Genomic DNA, 20525 nt, shown 5'->3' with positions numbered 1-20525 from the left:
TCGGCGTGTGTCTGACGTCACACAGGAGAGCTCTGTAAAGGTGCTGTTAACAAACCTGATCCAGGGAAACCTGCTTCCCTCAGCTCTGGTCTGGATCACTTCTCGACCTGCAGCGGCCAATCAGATCCCTCCTCGGTGCGTGGACAGGCTGACAGAAGTACGAGGCTTCACTGACGCCCAGAAGGAGGAGTACTTCAGGAGGAGGTTCAGGGATGAAGATGAGTCCAGCAGAGTCCTCTCACACATCAAGACCTCCAGGAGCCTCCACATCATGTGTCAGATCCCGGTCTTCTGCTGGATCACGGCCACAGTCCTGGATCACATGATGAGCTCAGAGCAGAGAGGAGAGCTGCCCAAGACCCTGACTGACATGTACTCACACTTCCTGCTGGTTCAGACCCAGAGGAAGAAGAAGAAGTACGATGGGGGTCAGGAGACCAGTCCTCAGGAGCTGATGGAGGCTGACGGAGAAGTCCTCCTGAAGCTGGGCAGGCTGGCGTTTGAACAGCTGGAGGAAGGAAACATCCTGTTCTACCAAGAAGACCTGGAGCGCTGTGGTCTGGATGTCTCAGAGGCCTCGGTGTACTCAGGAGTTTGTACAGAGATCTTCAAAAGAGAGAGTGTGATCTTCCAGAAAACAGTCTACTGCTTCGTCCATCTGAGCGTTCAGGAGTTTCTGGCTGCAGTCTACGTCTACCACTGTTTCACACACAGAGACTCAGCAGGACTGAAGATGTTTCTGAAGGGACGAGTCTACTTTTCAGGTCTAGATGACCTCCTTAAAGGAGCCATGAGGAAATCCCTGAGCAGTAAAAACGGTCACCTGGACCTGTTTGTTCGCTTCCTTCATGGACTGTCTCTGGAGTCAAACCAGAGACTCTTAGGAGGTCTGCTGGGTCACACAGAAACCAGTCCAGAGATGATCCAGAGAATCATCAACAACCTGAAGAAGATGAACAGTGATGAGGTCTCTCCTGACAGAAGCATCAACATCTTCCACTGTCTGACGGAGATGAAGGACCTCTCAGTCCACCAGGAGATCCAAGACTTCCTGAAGTCAGAGACCAGATCAGAGGAACTCTCTGAGATCCAGTGCTCTGCTCTGGCCTACATGCTGCAGATGTCAGAGGAGGTTCTGGAGGAGTTAGACCTGAAGAAGTACAAGACATCAGATGAGGGACGACGCAGACTGATTCCAGCTGTGAGGAACTGCAGGAAGGCTCGGTAAGTCCATCAGGGACACAGATCAAAAACCAGGACAGATTGGAGGCTGACTTCTTGAAATAGTAACCAAAGCGTTCCTCTGTGAACACTTTCCACCTGCTCAGTGTCTGAAAGACCTCAGGGGTGAGCTGTGTCAGGTGCTCTGGATCTGCCTCACAGTTGGTTTTTGTGTTGGTGAAGGTTTAAAGCTCGTTTTTGTGACGGCTCCAGAGCCTGTCTTGTTGTGTGGTGGATGCTGCTCTCTTTCTATCTGTACAGGTTCCTGTAGTGGTTTGACTGAAGCCTCAGACACATCCAGTACAGACTGATCATGAGTCTGGACCGTCCCTGTTCACTGAGTTATGAAGTGGTTTCTGATCCCATCGTAATCTGGCTCAGTTTGAGAGACAGACGTGGGCTCAGATCACATGAACAGACGGTCTGAGAGCCTGAGTTTAAGATGGTTTCCTCCTTGGTCTGAAAAGGAAAGATAAACGTGTTCAGGTCACAGAGTGATGAGAAATGTTTTCATGGTGTCAGAGGAAGATCAGATGAACCCTGATGGGAAACAAGAAGGTTTACATTAGAACAGGATGTGTCAAACTCTCCTTCAGTCTGTCAGATAAACTCAGAGTGTCTTCTTCCAGACTAACGCCTTCTCTTTGGATCTTCACAGACTGACTGGCTGCTACCTGTCAGAGACTGACTGTGAAGTTGTGTCCTCTGCTCTGAAGTCCAACCCCTCACATCTCAGAGAGCTCGACATGAGTAACAACTACCTTAAGGATTCAGGAGTGAAGCTCCTTTCAGCTGGACTAGAGAGTCCAAACTGTCGACTGGAGACTCTGGTGTAAGTTTACAGATCGACAGAATGATTGACTGATCGATGGATTTCCTTTCTTTTCTCTTCACCTCTAACTGGGATTATAATGGTTTGTAACTCTTCAGGAGTTGATCAATCTCAGACCTGATCTCTGGTCTGATCTCAGAACCTGATCTCTGACCTGATCTCTGGTCCCTGATCTCTGGTCTGATCTCTGACCTGATCTCTGACCTGATCTCTGACCTGATCTCTGACCTGATCTCTGACCTGATCTCTGATCTGGTCCCTGATCTGGTCCCTGATCTGGTCCCTGATCTGGTCCCTGATCTGAGGGTGTGTTGGAGCCTCTGGTGGACTAACTGAAGGAGCAGAGAATCTAACGTTGCTCAGGTGTTGCTCCTCTCTCATGGAGCTTTTTTCAGTGTTTCTCTCAGGAGCTGAGTCTCTACATTTGAAAACATGTTATTGAACACCTTTACAAACATGCTGGTGAAGAATTGTTTCATAACCACTAAGTTGGATGATTTGTCAAATGTCTGATGAAATGCCCTTACCATGAGTTTCCTCTGTGCTGAGATGGATGTGGTGTGAAAGTTTAAATTTCAGACCTAAGGCTGAAATCTCCTGATGGTCTCTGAGGATCTTTCTGCTGAAGTTGATTTCTTCCTCCTGCTTTAGTCCAGGGACTGTGACAGAGAAATGATCAGTTCATCGTTTCAAACTTGAAGATCAAAGTTAAACTCCTGCTGTGTTTCATTTCCTCTGAGCCTCTAAAACAGCTGATTTCCTGTTTGATCCCCATCTCCAACACTCTGATTAAACTGTTTGGAGGCCAGAGATTTGAACCTGCATCCTGCTGTGTTCAGGTGTTTGGAGTTTACATTTTATAAACTTCAAGATTCTTTACTTTCTTCAGCTCTCAGCTCATTTAGAAACATGAAATCAAACAGCTTCACTGTTTTCTCAACATTCATCATCTGTTCTTTGTTCAGGTTGAGTGACTGCTGGTTGTCAAAGATCAGCTGTGCTTCTCTGGCCTCTGCTCTGAAGTCCAACCCCTCCCATCTCAGAGAGCTGGACCTGAGCTACAACGATCTGAAGGATTCAGGAGTGACTGATCTGTGTGGTTTCCTGCAGCATCCTCTCTGCAGTCTGCAGACTCTCAGGTCAGTCTCCATGAGTTTCCTCTGTGCTGAGATGAAAGTGATGAAACAAACAAACGTGTTTTCTGAGCTTCTGGCTGTGATCCTCACACAGAGCATGAAGCTCTTTACTTTAAGCTCAAACACAGCTTCATGTTGACTCTTCAACACTTGCAGAGATGAAGAGCTGCTGTCAGTCAGTCTGTATTGAAGTATCAGTGTATTGTCTTCAGGGTTAATCAAAGCTCTCTGATCAAACTGTTTAGAGGCCAGAGATTTGAACCTGCATCCTGCTGTGTTCAGGTGTTTGGAGTTTACATTTTATAAACTTCAAGATTCTTTACTTTCTTCAGCTCTCAGCTCATTTAGAAACATGAAATCAAACAGCTTCACTGTTTTCTCAACATTCATCATCTGTTCTTTGTTCAGGTTGAGTTTCTGCGGTTTGTCAAAGATCAGCTGTGCTTCTCTGGCCTCTGCTCTGGAGTCCAACCCCTCCCATCTCAGAGATCTGGACCTGAGGATCAACGATCTGCAGGATTCAGATGTGAAGTTACTCCGTGATCTTGTGGATAGTCCTCTCTACAGTCTGCAGACTCTGAGGTCAGTGTTTTCTTTCAGTCAGTTCTGAATCATTTCCTCCTGAAGTAGAGGATAGACAGGACGGAGAGAACAGAGGATCAATACCCAGTTTATAACTGTTCAGCTCAGATTCATCATCCAATGAAAAGAACTGGTATGAAATAGATGGAATAGAAATATTCATCATTGGTTCTTTTTCTCATTTATTTTCTCCTGACTCTCTTTTTCTTTATGGAGGTTTTTTATGTCAGAGGAAACAGTCTGTCAGAATAAAACACCTGTTTCATTTCCTTTAGAGGTCATAAAGTTTGATTCATCATCATGAGGTCAGTAAAGAGGAACAGGAGCATCTGTCTGCATACCATCCAGGAGAGTAGAGCGTTATCAGCCCACCAAAGCCAATGTGGAGGAGCTGAACTAGAGATAAAGATTGTTTGGGTCAGGCCCACTCTTTAATTCCCTGTCTGCCACTTCAGTCCCTGGTCATCTCTGTGGCGTGCCAAATGACCTCATTTGGTGGCCCATTACAGGCGAGCCGAGCTGACAACTTCTCAGAGTTGTTGTCCATCTTACCAAGAAGTGCAGGAATCTCATCCTGCCTGTGATTAAGTTTGCATATCGCTAGAGTCTGAGTGTTGACAGCCCTGCACAATCTCTTAATCAGAGTTATTACAGCGCACATGTGCAGACACACAAACAGCTGTTAGAGCTGACTGACAGATGATCCAGAGGTGATCAGCTGATGCTGTCCTCACTGAAACATGTCGCTTCATGTGACGCTCTGGAGGAGAGGATGTCCCATTGCTCTAAAAACCAGTCTCCTCCATCCTCTCTCCTCTCTTCATCTCTCCTCCACCTCTGATGGGAGGAACTAGGACACAAGTAAACGACACAAGTGGAGGAAGGAACTTTGGAGCTTGAGGCTCAATCCCAAACCGCCCTCTATGCTTCACTGTATTAATGTTAAATCCAACCCTTTGATGCATAAAATGACATCAGTATAATGATCCAAGCAGAGCTTTTAGTTGGATTTTTGAAATTTTAATGCAACCGGCCATTTTCAGAGCATCTTGAATGATCTTTTAAGACCCAAATAATCTTGTTTTCTCTGACCATGTAAACACCAAAGTTACTTAAGAAGAGTGGACTCTCTTCTGTTATGTCTCTCTTCCTGTTTTTGGTCCAAAAAACAGACAAATCAAACTTTTCTGATCGTGTTCATCTCGGGCGCTCCATCCTTAAGGATGACAGAGATGATGGAGAGGATCAAATTTGATCCTCTCCATCATCTCTGTCGTCTTTTGTCACGATGGCGCCGCTCTTTCTCTCTGAGCTACAGCGACACATCCTCAGTTGGAGCGTGAGCTGCCTGAACTTTCCTGACTCACAGCGTCTCTCTGTGTCTCTGTCATCTCACATTTCTCCTCATATCCATGCTGAGCTCTCGTCTAAAGAGCGCACCGCTCTCACCCACAATAGTTTACGAGCAGAATTTTGATTGACAAGCTCTGTCAGACCCCGCCTCCCTCCGCTGAAAAATATAATTTACTTCTATAGACGCAGTAAACAGTAATCGAATGTTAATGGCAGGGAACACGGACATTTTAATTAATATTGTCCAGTTGAAAAAAAAAAAAGATTTACAAATCTTCTCTTTTTTGTGTATTCATTCGAATACATTCATTCACTCATTAGTCATGCTCTATGATTTTGTGATGACCTAGAATTCAAATCCTTTATGTGTCAACCTTAAGCAGGTATAAGATTAAAATGTGATTAATTAGATCAATTAATTACAAATCCTGTGAATAAAAAGATTATTTTTTAGTCTCCTGACAGCACTATTTACCACATAACGGCTGATGAATGTACTTGAAAGTAGTGTCCTCAAAAAAACATCTTCTGAACAATATAAACAGGATTTTGTTGTTTAAACTTGTGTATGAGAATATTCAATGATGTTGTCTTCTACCAAAAATCTGTTTGAATTGAAAAGTGTTGCTTCTAAAGTTGAATATTGATGCGATTAAAATGCGATTAATTACAATTAATTAATTACAAATGGCATAATTAATTTGATTAATTTTTTTGATCAAGTCCCACCACTAATTATGATATGATATTATGGTGCTCGCTGTGAGAGGAGCACCGGCTGAGCAGCAGAGAGTGAAACGAGCGAATCACCAAAGAGATTTACGATCTGACGTCTGAAAACATTATCGTGACTTTTTATACTCAATGGTTGTGATATAGTCATTTTATTTATCTCATGAGCAAAAACCTGCGACACATCGAGTATATTCGATATATCCCCCAGCTCTACTAAGTGTAACGGAGAAATGGAGGAGGAAACAACACAAAAATATAAGTGCCGCATGTTTCTCACTCTGACAGAAAATCACAGGAAGCGTGGTTTAAAAAGATTACAGGAAACAAGCAAATCTCACTCTGTGCTAACCAAGGTTATAATAGTTAACTAAAACCAAACTAAAAACCAAAACTAAAATTTAAAACACATTGCAGTTAACTCCAACTAATAAAAACTAGAAGAGAAAACAAAAACGATAAGTAAACTAAAACTGTATCTTGTGTTCACTAAACTAACTGAAACTAACCAAAATTAAAGACTAAATGTCCTTCGTTATCGTTTCTGACAATATTAACAGCCTTTAGGATTTAAATTAATCCAACACATTTTCCCAACCAATTTTACCACAGTTTTCAGCAGTTGTCAGCGCCGTACGGCACCATCATAGTGACGTACTGGGACGTGCTTGTTTCCTGCACTGACTGGCTGTGCTCTGTGCTGAGACCAAACGTAGAGGAGCAACGAATCAGAGCATCTGTGACAGTTTAATTTCATCTGAGTCTGAGTTCATTGATACAGAGTCCAAGTTTATAATTATTTAAGCTCATGTTATATTGTTTTAAATAATTCATGTTTCTATTATTTTCATATAATTTATATAATTTATTTTTATGTAATTTACGTTACTTTTATATAAATTAGTTTCTATAATTTTTATAAAATTTATATTAACAGTATTCTAATATAATTTATGTTTATACTGTTTTTATGTAATTTATGTTTATATTTTTTATATTAAGTTTATATTATTTCCTTGTGTTTAAAGCAGCAGCCAACTGTTCAGTATCAGCATTGACTAAAATAAACAGTATGACAAAATATTTACTCTGAGCTTTTTGAATCCTGCACCTGGTTAATAAGGTATGAAAAACTAAAAATAAACTTAAACTAAACTTAAACTAAGCCTTGTTGCAAAGATCAAAACTAAATAAAAACTAGAATGCCTGCTCTAAAACTAATTCAAACTAAACTGTAATGACAAATCCCAAACTATTATAACCTTGATGCCTGTAACCTGGTTTTCAGACTGGGTGTGCTGCTGATGAAGGGACTCTCTGTAGACCAGGATTCATGACTTCTGTTCTCTGTCCTCTTCTCTCCTCAGGTGGAGACCAAGCCTTTAAAGTGACAGTGTTTTTTTCACAGCTGTCCAAAGGACAAACAGCTGAATGAGGGATGAACTCTGCTCCTGACTCTCCAGACCCTTCCTCTTTCTGCCCAAGAAGCTTTCTCAGAGAAACTGCTTCATCTTTCTGCTCTGGTTGTAGCTTCAGCCGTGAAGAGAAACTCTGAAATTCAGAGCTGATCTGGCTCCGTTCATTATGTCTGTTTGTTGCTCTAGTCAAGCTAAACACGATACGATGCGGTTTGTTTTATTCTGAAAGTCACAGTGTTTATATAGCTTCTATATACTGTATAATATAGATTCCCTGCATAACTTCCTGCCCCGCACTCCATCTGCCCTACGCTGAATTGTGGAGTCACAGCTCCAGCATCCGTCCAAAAACTGGATGGTTGTGCACTTGCTGAGACTTGCCACAGCCTGACTGCTGTATTTCAGCCGTTACAGTGAACAAACAATGAACAAAGGTTCATAATTTGACTTGTTAAAGGGACAAACTTGAATGTTGCTTCAATTCTTTGCTCTTTGTTGCATTCCCTGAAAACTGGTTGTACTACCAGATATTTTGAATGGTGTTTGTCCTCTGGATATTTTTATTCTATTATCACTGATCTTTATACTTTTTTAGTGTAAAATATGTGTTTTTTAAATAAGTTGAGAAATGATACTAGAAAATTCATTATATTCATGTCATTTTAAGGAAAAATACTATATGGGGATATGAATTATTACCAGGATATAAAATAACATATATCAGGATACAAAATGTTGTAAATGTTTTAAAGCTCTGCAATATTTTCAGTCAGCTGTTTGTATAGTTAAAGCTGTTTAACGGAGTTGTTGAGCTGTTAAATCAAACTGATGAAAGCTTCAGTGAGTTGGAGCTCCAGATTGAAGGTTTTTCTCCTGATGTGTGTTTGTGTTACTCCAGCTGTGTTCAGTCAGGCTCACTGAGCTTTGTTTTGCTTCCTCTGCTGCTGTAATTACACACTTTAGGCTGTTTAGCGCGGACAGAGCTGTTCCTGCTCATATTTCAGATCATTTGTGCTTTGTTTGGGTTTGTACTCTGAAATAAAGTCATTCTTTTATTGATTCATTTACTGTTTGTTGTTGTAGAAACACTCAACTGAAGTTTATCTGAACTGTGAAAAAGTCAAATCAAACAAACTGGCTTAAAGCTCTGAATGAGGGATACTCGGCTCTTGGTGGGTGTATCCCTCGGTGGTGGTGACATCACAAACATCACAGAGGAGGAGCTGCTTTATCAGATTACTCCAATAAAAAGAAAGGATCCTCGTGTCGTCACGAAGGTCGAAATCTCGCGGCCAAATGTCAATGACCTATTTTCAGAGGCATCAAATCTCGTTCTAGGATATCAGAAAAAATACAATATCTCATTTTTTTTAAATTCAGGGGGTGAAAGGTCTTGTTTTCAAATTTATTATATTATATTTAAGTATTAAATCAGGGATTTAAACTTTTTTATTAAGACTCCAGAGATCAATGTCTTCTGGAGTTCCTAGATCAAATCCTGAATCCACAGAGGAGTTGTTGTTTTTTAGTCAAATCTTTTCCTTTTCTCAAGGTTTCCCGCCCGTGTGTTGATGATATAACGTTAAAAAACTCACCTTCCTGATATCCCGACACAAACTCCAATATGGCCGCTAGAGGGACCTCGGGAGCCCTTTACCCAGGAAGAAACTCCACAGTCCAGAATCCTTTGCGGTGCCTGATACCAGCCGCGTCCCTTCACAGCAGTCCGGAGGGAAACAGAGGACTTGTGTGGTCGTGTCGCTGTGTCCAGGTTAAAAAATGCAGCTGAAACTTCGGGTTTGATGTTTAATCCCACTTTACTCGATTTCTGAAGGTAAGACCAGCTCCTCTGACATTTACAGCCCGTTAAAAGTGACGTTAGTGTTCGGTTTGTCGAGGCGACTTCCGGTCATTCCGTCTGCTGTTGTTGTAGTTACAGCTGAAACACGAAGACAGGACACGGAGTCATTCCTAATTTTATCTTTACGGTACAAAATGTTATGATTTTTCACAGCAGTTTTGTTCGTTGTCACGTATTTAAAACTCGTTGTTTGTTGTTTTCTGTGTTGACGTCACTCTGGTTTCCGTTGTCCAGCCGTTGCTGTGTTTAGCTAACGTCCCGCGCTTTGCTCAGCTTCCGGTAGGGGATAATTCAGACGTTCACTAACAAACAAAGCTTAAAATGGGGAAATGTTAAGTAAATCGCAGAAAGCAGTTAATATGTTAAATCTTAAAGAGTTTAAAATTACTAAAAAGCAGAATGAGTGGAATAAGTCTTAAATATGGATTTGGAGCTGATGAGGAGAACCTCAGTTTTTTCACAAGTTTCAGAAAGTTGGAGGAGACTGTGAATTCACAAAACAGACACTTGGTAAACTGTGTGGGGATAACGTACCTCGCTTGCTTACCTCAGCTTTATAAATCAACAGATATATTGTTGTTGTGAAGCCTCTCACCATGAATATGACCATATATTCTTTTTCCCTTTCAGATCTGAAGTCTGAAGATGGATGTGACCAACAAGAGAAGACACTGACCGCACACACAGGTTGGAGAGATCAGAGCTTAAGGAAGAAATAGATCTTAAAAAGGGAAACTCTACAGGAGATGGCTCAGAAAGGAGTTCATCTGGACCAGGAAACTATTTCCTGTCCGATCTGTTTGGATCTACTGAAGGATCCTGTGACTGTTCCCTGACACAGCTACTGCAAGAACTGCATCGAAACCCACTGGGATGGAGAGGATGAAATGAGAGTCTACAGCTGTCCTCAGTGTAGGAAGAGCTTCACACCAAGACCAGTGCTGGGGAAAAACACCATGTTAGCAGATTTAGTGGAGGAACTGAAGAAGACTGGACTCCAAGCTGCTCCTGCTGATCCCTGCTATGCTGGACCTGAAGATGTGGCCTGTGATCTCTGCACTGGGAGGAAACGTAAAGCCTGTAAGTCCTGTCTGCAGTGTTTGGCTTCTTACTGTGAGGAACACCTTCAGCCTCATTATGAAGCTGCTCCATTAAAGAAACACGCGCTGGTGGAGCCGTCCAGGACGCTCCAGGAGAACCTCTGCTCTCATCATGATGAGGTGATGAAGATGTTCTGTCGTACTGATCAGCAGTCTATCTGTTATCTCTGCTCTGTGGACCAACACAAAGGCCACGACACAGTCTCAGCTGCAGCAGAAAGGACTGAGAGGCAGAGAGAGCTGGAGGGGAGTCGAGCAAACATCCAGCAGAGAATCCAGGACAGAGAGAAAGATGTGGAGCTGCTTCAACAGGAGCTGGAGGCTATCAATGGCTCTGCTGATAAAGCCGTGGAGCACAGTGAGAAGATGTTCACTGAGCTGATCCGTCTCATGGAGAAAAGACGCTCTGATGTGAAGCAGCAGCTCAGATCCCAGCAGCAAACTGAAGTGAGTGGAGTCAAAGAGCTTCAGGAGAAGCTGGAGCAGGAGATCACTGAGCTGAAGAGGAAAGACGCTGAGCTGCACAAGCTGTCACACACACAGGATCACGTACACTTTCTCCACCACTGCCCCTCACTGTCAGCACTCAGTCCATCTACACACTCATCCAGCATCAAGACCCGTCCTCTCACATACTTTGAGGAAGTGACAGCAGCTGTGTCAGGAACCAGAGACAAACTACAGGACGCTCTGACTGAGGGATGGACAAACATCTCTCAGACACTGACTGAAGGAGACGTTTTGGTGACCCATCAAAAACCAGAAGAAGAACCCAAGACCAGATCTGAGTTCTTAAAATATTCACAAGACATCACTCTGGATCCAAACACAGCAAACAAATATTTATTTTTATCTGAGGAGAACAGAAAAGTAGAATTAACAAATCAACGTCAGTCTTACTGTAATCACCCAGACAGATTCACTGACTGGTGTCAGGTCCTGAGCAGAGAGAGTCTGACAGGACGTTGTTACTGGGAGGTGGAGCAGAGAGGTGGAGGAGTTTCTGGAGTCTGGATCTGTTCAACATCCTCAGCTGAGTTTGTCAAACTGAAATAGTCTGAAGTGGTTTCAGGGACAGTGGGTTAAATTCTGTGTTTGAATTCTTCAACTTTGATTTTTATTCCTGTTTGTTGCTGAGAGCTGATTGTTGGCTTTTACTGCTCTTTGTTTCTCTTCACCTGAACTGACATTTGTTTGCTTGAAGTTACACAAACTTGTCTCTGCTCTAAATTTTGGTGGATTATTTGTATTAATGCATTTATTTAATGTTGCTGTCCCTATGCATTTGTGTAAATTAGAAAAACAAAACAAAAAGCAGAGTGTTCTTTATTGTCCATATTTTGATCTTATTTCTTTGTAAATTCAGATTAAAATTATCAAGAAGGAGCAGCAAATTTCTGTTTTCTGATCTCATTACAATGTACATTTAAAGAAAATCTTATCACAGATAGAAACTTTTGTGGCCAAATAAATTTTTTGTTGCTGTTAAAAAATGTTTTTCTCCTTTTTCCATAAAGAAGCCTGTGGGCAAAGCCTGACCTGCATATATATGTATATATATATATATATATACATATATATATATATATATATATATATATATATATATATATATATATATATATATATATATATATATATATATACATATATATATATATATATATATATATATATATATATATATATATATATATATATATATATATATATATTTATATATATATATATATATATATATATATATGACACGCGTTAATTAGATTAAGTAATTACACTGAAAATTAACGCGTTGTGAAAATTAACGCAGATTAATCTGGTAACCAGGGGGAGGTTCAAAAACGCAGTTATTTTCAAATGTCTGGCATTTACAAACAGTTTGTCCTATTCAGAAGCTGTAAAAAAGTGGCGTTCTTGTCAGATTCTCAAATTTCCGACGGCCCCTGAATGTATCACATGTGACGTCAGCAACATGCTTTAAACCAGGGGAAGAGTGATTTTTGTGACTGCCGTCCACATCTCGTTTATTCACACATCCTTTTTGAAAATCTGCTAAAAATCAACCGTTTGCTCAATTCTGTTAAAAACAGATAATTCTACACTCTTTACTGCATCAAACAAGTCCTTAATGATCGATTTATATCCTGTATTTAAATCTAAATAATTCTTAGAAATTTTCTTCCATCTTCCTGGTGTCATGTTTCAGCTTGGGGCTGCTCTGCACCAATCAGCAACAGTTTGTGTGTTCAGAGCATGTTAAACTGAGATTACTTCACTTTTCTTTGATCAAAGACTTGAATAAAGTATTTTGTTCATAGTTCCTCATATATATATATATATATATATATATATATATATATATATATATATATATATATATATATATATATATATATATAAGCATATTTCAGGAAACTGTGATTCTTGTGAACAGCAGGAAACCATAGAGCATGTGGTACTTTATTGTCCAAAGTATGAAGTTGAAAGAAGGGAACTTATTTTCAAACTCACAGAAATGAAGTCGCGATTGGACTTGAGAGATGTTTTACAGAGAAATTCAGGTAATAAATGTTATGATGCACTATTGCAGTATCTTAAGAGAACTAATTTGATGACGAGAATATAATTTCCTCTTTTTTTTTTAAGTTATTATTATTATTTGTTTTAGTTAGTAGAATAAGTACATTTTACTTAGATTCCCGATTCACACTCCATACCAGTTGGTGGCGGTAATGCATCAAAACGTTGTTTGCAAACCGCGATAAATCGCCAAGAAAAAGAAGGAAAACTCCACAGTCCAGAATCCTTTGCGGTGCCTGTTTCCGGCTGCAGTCCGGGAAACAGAGGACTTGTGTGGGCGTGTCGCTGTGTGCAGGTTGAAAAATGCAGCTGAAACTTCGAGTTTGACGTTTAATCCCACTTTACTCGATTACTGAAGGTAAGACCAGCTCCTCTGACATTTACAGCCCGTTAAAAGTGACGTTAGTGTTCGGTTTGTCGAGGCGACTCCCGCCCTTTCCGACTGACGTTGTATATTAACGACTGATAGACGAAAAGAGGACACGGAGTCGTCGTGAATTACATCATTATGTTTAAAATGTAAAGATTTTATGTTTCACATATGTTCGTTGACATTCGTCACGTATTTAAAACTCGTTGTTTGTTGTTTTCTGTGTTGACGTCACTCTGGTTTCCGTTGTCCAGCCGTTGCTGTGTTTAGCTAACGTCCCGCGCTTTGCTCAGCTTCCGGTTGGAGATTCTTCAGACGTTTATTAACAGATTTACACATTTCAGGTTCAGTAGTTTCCTTTTAGCGTGTTTGAGTGACAATCTAGAAATCTTACTCTCACCTTATCTCGGTTTTTACGAATCAAAACGTACTTCCGGTCCAGACTGTACCGGTGTTATGGTGGCCTAGCTTAGGCTGTGGCCTGGGTAGGATCATTTCAGTGCACCATAACAGCTTTACTATTTAAAATATGTTAAGTTACTGAGGCGCCAACATGAAGTATAGTTTTGTGGTAAGCTGAATTGTTTAGCAGCTTGATGGCGTCAAAACAGAGCTCAGTTAGATATGGACTGTAGCTTTCTATTCATACAAAATTAATTCAACCTGAAACTGTTGTTGTGAAAACTGCACTGAAAATACTAGGCTCTGAAACAGCTGTCGTTGTTACAAAACCACAATAACTATCAAAAAACGAGGACGATGTTAGTACCTGATGATGACAGTGATGTGTTTTTATGCCTGTACTGTTGAAAATGTGGGAACTACAGCAAGTTACAAACAGGCTGCAAAGACGATCAGTCATTAAACATACATTTCTTTTTCCCTCTCAGATCTAAAGCCTAAGGACAGGTGTGGCAAAAAGAGCTGACATTGACTGCACTTGGAAGAAACAGACCTAAAGAAGGAGATGGCTCAGAAAGGAGTTCATCTGGACCAGGAAACCATTTCCTGTCCGATCTGTCTGGATCTACTGAAGGATCCTGTGACTGTTCCCTGTGGACACAGCTACTGCAAGAGCTGCATCGAAACCCACTGGGATGGAGAGGATGAGGAGGATGAGGAGGATGAGGAGGGAGTCTACAGCTGTCCTCAGTGTAGGAGGATGTTCAGACCAAGACCTGTGCTGGGGAAAAACACCATGTTAGCAGCTTTAGTGGAGGAACTGAAGAAGACTGGACTCCAAGCTGCTCCTGCTGATCCCTGCTATGCTGGACCTGAAGATGTGGCCTGTGATCTCTGCACTGGGAGGAAACGCAAAGCTAGCAACTCCTGTTTACAGTGTTTGGCTTCTTACTGTGAGGAACACCTTCAGCCTCATTATGAAGCTGCTCCTTTAAAGAAACACAAGCTGGTGGAGCCGTCCAGGACGCTCCAGGAGAACCTCTGCTCTCATCATGATGAGGTGATGAAGATGTTCTGTCGTACTGATCAGCAGTCTATCTGTTATCTCTGCTCTGTGGACCAACACAAAGGCCACGACACAGTCTCAGCTGCAGCAGAAAGGACTGAGAGGCAGAGAGAGCTGGAGGGGAGTCGAGCAAACATCCAGCAGAGAATCCAGGACAGAGAGAAAGATGTGGAGCTGCTTCAACAGGAGCTGGAGGCTATCAATGGCTCTGCTGATAAAGCCGTGGAGCACAGTGAGAAGATGTTCACTGAGCTGATCCGTCTCATGGAGAAAAGACGCTCTGATGTGAAGCAGCAGCTCAGATCCCAGCAGCAAACTGAAGTGAGTGGAGTCAAAGAGCTTCAGGAGAAGCTGGAGCAGGAGATCACTGAGCTGAAGAGGAAAGACGCTGAGCTGCACAAGCTGTCACACACACAGGATCACGTACACTTTCTACGGGACTACCCCTCACTGTCAACACTCAGTCCATCTACACACTCATCCAGCATCAAGACCCGTCCTCTCACATACTTTGAGGATGTGACCAAAGCTGTGTCAGGAATCAGAGACAAACTACAGGACGCTCTGACAGAGGGATGGACAAACATTTCTCACACACTGACTGAGGTTCAGGTTTTACCGCCACAACCAAGACCAAAACCAGAACCATATCCCAAGACCAGAGCTGATTTCTTAAAGTATTCACGTGTCATCACTCTGGATCCAAACACAGCACATGATCATGTTTTATTGTCAAAGAGAAACAGAAAAGCAATGTTGATGTACAAGAAACAGTCTTATCCCAGTCACCCCGACAGATTCATGGATTACTGGCAGGTCCTGAGTACAGAAGGTCTGACCGGGCGTTGTTACTGGGAGGTGGAGTGGAGGGGTGGAGTTTACGTTGCCGTCTCATACAGCGATATTAGCCGAGCAGAGAGCTCCGCTGAATGTGTCCTCGGGCACAACGACTATTCCTGGGCTCTGGATTGTGACGGTAAAAGCTGTAACTTGTGGCACTGCCAGGAGAGCCGCTCCGTCACAGATCCTCGCTCCTCCAGAATCGGAGTGTACCTGGACCACAGCGCAGGGATCCTGTCTTTCTACAGCATCTTTGGCTCCATGACGCTCCTCACCAGGTTCCACACCAAGTTCACTCAGCCGCTCCACGCCGGCATCGGGTTTCATTACCCTGGAGACACCGCCGAGTTCTGTAAACCACGATAGAAGTCATGTGAGGGGCGTACCGTGGCGAGGAAACGACCTATGAAAGACGTACTGTTTGAGGACCGCGGGGGGCGCTGTTGAGTCCCTATCAACGAATCAGCACAGCAGTAGAAATCCAAACTGTAGTGGAGCTTAAAAGTTTTTCCCTTTGACACTTTAGTCATTCATAACAAATGGAGACCAACAAACACTAACCTGAGGTGTGACCATGGTTGTTGAAACGCACTTTTGTCTTATTTTCCTTTTTGAAATCTCTGTTTTCTTTTCGTTGAACTGGATCTTGTGGTGATGTAATAGATCTGCTCCTTTCTGTCACTGACTTCTTTAATATCTCTGTGTGATTTACTTGGAGGTTTGATAGTTTCTGGAATGGTTAAAGACTTCTTCTCCTACTTTTCTTTCTGAGATAAAGAGGCTTCATGACAAATGAATCACTTTCCTGAATCATTTCATGTCATCACCACAGAGAGCTGTGGCTCGTTGCAGCTTTAACGTGAAAACAACCTGAAGTTTGACGTCAAGAATAAACCAACATGAACGAAGCGTCTCAGTGTGGTCATTGTGAGCTGTCAAACATTTATCAGTCTGACCTTTTCCTAACAGCCCTGTCTGAGAAATGAGCCGTTTCTTTTACCTTAACTTTTAAAATGTAATATTTTTCTCATCTTTACGATTTTCCTGATGTGCCCTGAACGCCACAGCACAATGAGTGACAGGCTCATTAGGACGAGGTGATGGGAGGAAGAGGAAGAAAGCCACTGACGTTTGTCTGTGAGGTCTGAAGTTTCTCTCCCAGAACTCTGAGATCAAAACCAGAGTTCTAGAATCAAAACTGAAATTCTAGAAGAAGACGTCAAAGACGTCTGGAACTAAATATCTGAGATCAGAGCCATTTCTTTTTTACATCAAAGTTGGTGTCTTTGTTTTAGTTTTGATTCTAGAATTCTGCAATCAAAGCCTTTTTTTTTCTTTACATCAGTTAGAATTCTAGAATCAAAACTAAAACATAAACTCTGAGATCAAAGCCAGAATTCTAGACTCAGGTTCATTTTAAAGCCAAAATTCCGGAATATGACCGAAAATCTTAGATCAAAGTCAAAATTCTTGAACTCTTGAAAAGTCACAATTCTAGAGTTTGATCTAAAATTCTGGCAGTTGAGATCAAAGCCAAAAATTCCAGATTTGAGAATTTGAAATTAAAATGAGATGACCGAGATTATCCAGAAATCTGAAGTCAAAAACAGAATTCTAGTCTTAAATTAAATATCCGAAGGCAAAGTTGAAACTCTAGAATCAAAGCTAAAATTCTGATCTCGAAACAATTAAGTCAACTCAAATTCATTTTTTTAATTTCAGGTCAGAACTCTAAAATCCAATTCAAAATGCAAAAACTCTGAGATTAATGCTGAAATTCTGAATTTAAGCTTAAATTCTGAAATCAAAGTTAAAATTCTGGATTACAGACAGAATTTGATCAAATCCAAAATTCTAGAATCAAAACTAGAAATCTTAGATCAAAGCTTAAATTTCTAAAATCAGAGACAGAAATTGAGATCAAAGCCCGACCTCTGAAGTCAGAGTGGACTCTGCAGCGTGAGCGCCGCAGGCTGCTGCTCCTGAGAACAAACCGATATTTTCCAGAAAACACAAACTTTGATGAAATCTTCCTGGTTTGTCTCTGAAGCTGCCAGAAACTCGAAGATCCTGCAGTGAAGGTCTCTGCAGGTCCACAGCTGAACACATGAGGGCGCCATGACACAGCTGACCCAGGACGACCTGTCAGGCCTGAGCTGAGTCACTCAGGCTGTGCAGAGGTGAATCCTGGGAAATAAGGAGTGATCATTCTTGTAAATTTATGACTTTACTCCGCTGAAACTTAAACTTTTATCTCATAGTTTAACTCTGATTGGTCGTTGTTTGAGCTTTTTTGGGGAATCAAAAACAACAGTTAGAAAAATTCACATTATACCTGAAAAATCTCACTTTTTAAAATAAATTTGAAACTTTTATCTGGTTAATTTCTGAGTTTATTCTCTTCACTCAAAATCTGTGAACACACTAGTTTTTAGCAGGTTAGATGTTTTTTTCTTTCTATTTTTTTTAATCCTTTGTTGACACCTTAAATAACAGTCCCACTTTTTCTCTTTGAGTTTTGACGATTATCTGAAATTTCAAAGCTCAGATTTATTTTCACTGCATTGAGACTTACTTGTAATTTTTTTTCCTTGTGAATAAAACTTTTACTCAAGTTAAACCTTTTTTTTTTTGCATTAATTTATGACTTTACTCCACTGACTCAGTGAGTTCAGTCTGGTAAACTTTTGTCTCATAGTTTTACTTTTGTTGGTTAGTGTACGAGTTATTTTTGCAAATTTACAACTTTTTTAATGAATTGACAATTTTGATCTGTTCATTCTTAAAAAATTTCTGACTCTCACCTGTAAATATTTTTTTATAATTCAGGACTTTTTCCTCTTCGATTTACAGCTTATATCGAGTGATTAATGGTTTTAATTCTGTTAATTTGTTTTCCTCGTGAATAAAAATCTAACCCAAGTATACTTCTTTTTTTTTTTGCTTTTATTTATTACTTTTCATATTTATCAAATTTCTGGTATTCCTGTGAATTTTCCATTTTTAAATTTTTTTTTGATTAATTCTGAGTTTTTTTTGTCATTAGTTTATGACTTTAACATGAAAATTAATGATTGTTTATCTCACTTAAAGTCTTTCTTTTCACGACACAAAAACTTAATTCTCAATATCATTAATATTTATTTATCTTCTTATTTATTTATTTTTATAAAGTTGCGATTTTATTCTTCTTCCTTAGTTTTTTCTCGTTACTTTACTTTAACCTAAAAATATGTTTATTTCTCATTAATCAACGGCTTTGACTTGGAAAAATACGACTCTTACTTTAAAAATAGTTCCTCTTTATTTTTTTTCACATTACTAAATTAAATTAAAAATAAAAATTGAATTATTTGCACAACTTTCCTTTTCAGCGCAGTATTTTATTTATTTAATTTAACTTGTGTGTATATTTTTTATTTTTCTCTGTATAAAGCTCCTTATTGTTATCTTTATTTTTTCTTATTACTGAAGCTTTATTTTTTCTATTTTTGTAATATTTGGTGTGCGTTTATGATAATTAATAATTATAATATAATAATTATAAAGAGACAGTGGTTAACTGGAGTCAAATTATTTTTGTCTGGAAACGCGTTCAGAAAGGTTGAGAAACAGACAGCGGCTCTTGAACAGTGCCTAACTCTTTATTTTTCAGTAAGCTACATTTTTTCTCCAAATTAGACAGTTTTACATCATGACACAGAGTAACTTAAATTATCTATAGCTGACATGTACGCTTGATTCCAGTCTCCGTGGAAGAATCGACCAAAAAACAAAAGAAAGAAAATCAAGATGAAAACGAAGAAGAAGCCCTCTTGAACGCTGCCTCACGTCCCACGTCTGTTAAAGGTGTCGTTAGGCGAAGTTATCAGTCCGAACCCCGACGCCACGGGCTCGTCGATTGTCCACAGCCGTTAGCGTAGCAGGGTGCGAGTGTTAATGAGCTAATCCACAGTGAGTCGATAAAGACCAGGAGTCTCCTTCCAGTCAGGCGGCGTGCGTTTCCACACGACCTCAGGGGAGTCCGTCTCTGCCACCAGATGCAAAAAAACAACAGCAACAAAACGAAAGATGGCACTGTCGAAACTGGAGAACGGGAGGAGGAGTCAGACAGGCTGATATGAGGCTCCGCGTGGAAGTCCGTGAGAAGGAGGAGGAGCTCCTCAGATGGAGCGTTTGTGTCCACGACGTAGAGGAGGCGTGCAGAAACTCGCGGCCGCCGCAGCGACAGATCCCATGAAGAGCGGTACCGAGCAGTCTGAGGAACCGCTCGCAGAGAAGAGTCGCCTTCGTCCGGGTTTTTCTGGGTGGTACGTCGTAATTATTCCACACATGCACACATTCACAGTTCAGGATGCCCAGTTTGTAATCAGCTTCTCAAAGTTCAGAGGTCAAACATGCCGCGACCTCGGCATGAGGGGGAATGGGGGTAAGGGTGGGGGGGGGTCGGCCGCAGAGTTACATCACACGAAACCTGCTCCTACAGTCAGTGATGTCACTTTGTAGATTCCTCCTGACGCCAAAAGTCTTTGATGGACTTTGAAGGAAACAAAAACAGGAAAATCACATCTTAAAAAAGAAACGAAAGTGAAACTTAAGCCGAGATGGTGAGCGCTCAGCTATGTACAGGTTCAACCGCCCAGTAGAGACAGAAACAACAGCTGGATAATGGCACAGGTACTGGTTTGCTTTGCCACGTCAAAATGCAGTCCACATGTGATCAAACGGTTCAACAGACATCTCGAGCCCAACGCTCGCTCTGAGACAGAACGAAAAGACAGGAAGTGATTCCAGTTCAGCCTCTGCTCCAATTCCCCCCCCCTCCCAAAAACAAAAAACAAACAAAAAAACAACAAAGCACAGAAAAACCAAAGAAGAAAACACTTTGAACATTTGTTTCTCAGGAGATGAAGCTGTGAGAGATCAGACGTGAAAACACCAAACAGGTTTTCACGTCTGTACGGTCGCCGCCGGTGGGGAACTCGGAGCTCAACCTGTTACCATGACAACAAATGGAATATCCAATGAAATG

The 20525-nt window shown here is 41.0% G+C and overlaps 2 protein-coding genes and 1 pseudogene across 5 annotated transcripts in view; all 3 read left to right on the top strand.

Annotated features, from left to right (window-relative positions):
• LOC141804209 (uncharacterized) overlaps positions 1 to 7242 on the top strand; it is a 58636-nt gene extending 51394 nt beyond the window's left edge. Inside the window, exons 11-15 of the mRNA XM_074688535.1 lie at positions 26 to 1224; positions 1880 to 2053; positions 3019 to 3192; positions 3598 to 3771; positions 7224 to 7242. Of these exons, the coding sequence (XP_074544636.1) occupies positions 26 to 1224; positions 1880 to 2053; positions 3019 to 3192; positions 3598 to 3771; positions 7224 to 7242 (1740 nt within the window). The remainder of the gene's footprint in view (positions 1 to 25; positions 1225 to 1879; positions 2054 to 3018; positions 3193 to 3597; positions 3772 to 7223) is intronic.
• Positions 7243 to 8973: 1731 nt separating this feature from the next.
• Positions 8974 to 11566, top strand: LOC141804027 (tripartite motif-containing protein 16-like; annotated as a pseudogene).
• Positions 9057 to 16398, top strand: LOC141804025 (tripartite motif-containing protein 16-like). Of its 4 annotated transcripts, none has more exons than XM_074688233.1 (2): positions 9057 to 9108; positions 14076 to 16398. In XM_074688233.1, exon 2 carries the CDS (start codon positions 14153 to 14155, stop codon positions 15857 to 15859), a length of 1707 nt encoding a protein of 568 aa, XP_074544334.1. In that variant the 5' UTR covers positions 9057 to 9108; positions 14076 to 14152; the 3' UTR covers positions 15860 to 16398. The 4 variants fall into 4 exon arrangements, with proteins under 4 accessions (XP_074544334.1, XP_074544333.1, XP_074544335.1 ...); XM_074688232.1 differs by lacking the exon at positions 9057 to 9108 and adding an exon at positions 13071 to 13173; XM_074688234.1 differs by lacking the exon at positions 9057 to 9108 and adding an exon at positions 13252 to 13334.
• The last annotated feature ends 4127 nt before the right edge of the window (positions 16399 to 20525 follow it).

This window comes from Halichoeres trimaculatus, unplaced genomic scaffold, assembly GCF_033239565.1.
Source record: "Halichoeres trimaculatus isolate MK-OKI-2021-1 unplaced genomic scaffold, fHalTri1.1 fHalTri1_scaffold_15, whole genome shotgun sequence".
NCBI classification, from domain to species: Eukaryota; Metazoa; Chordata; class Actinopteri; order Labriformes; family Labridae; genus Halichoeres; species Halichoeres trimaculatus.
The sequence above is the reverse complement of the archived record's forward strand: the minus strand, read 5'-3'. Positions and strand labels throughout refer to the sequence as shown.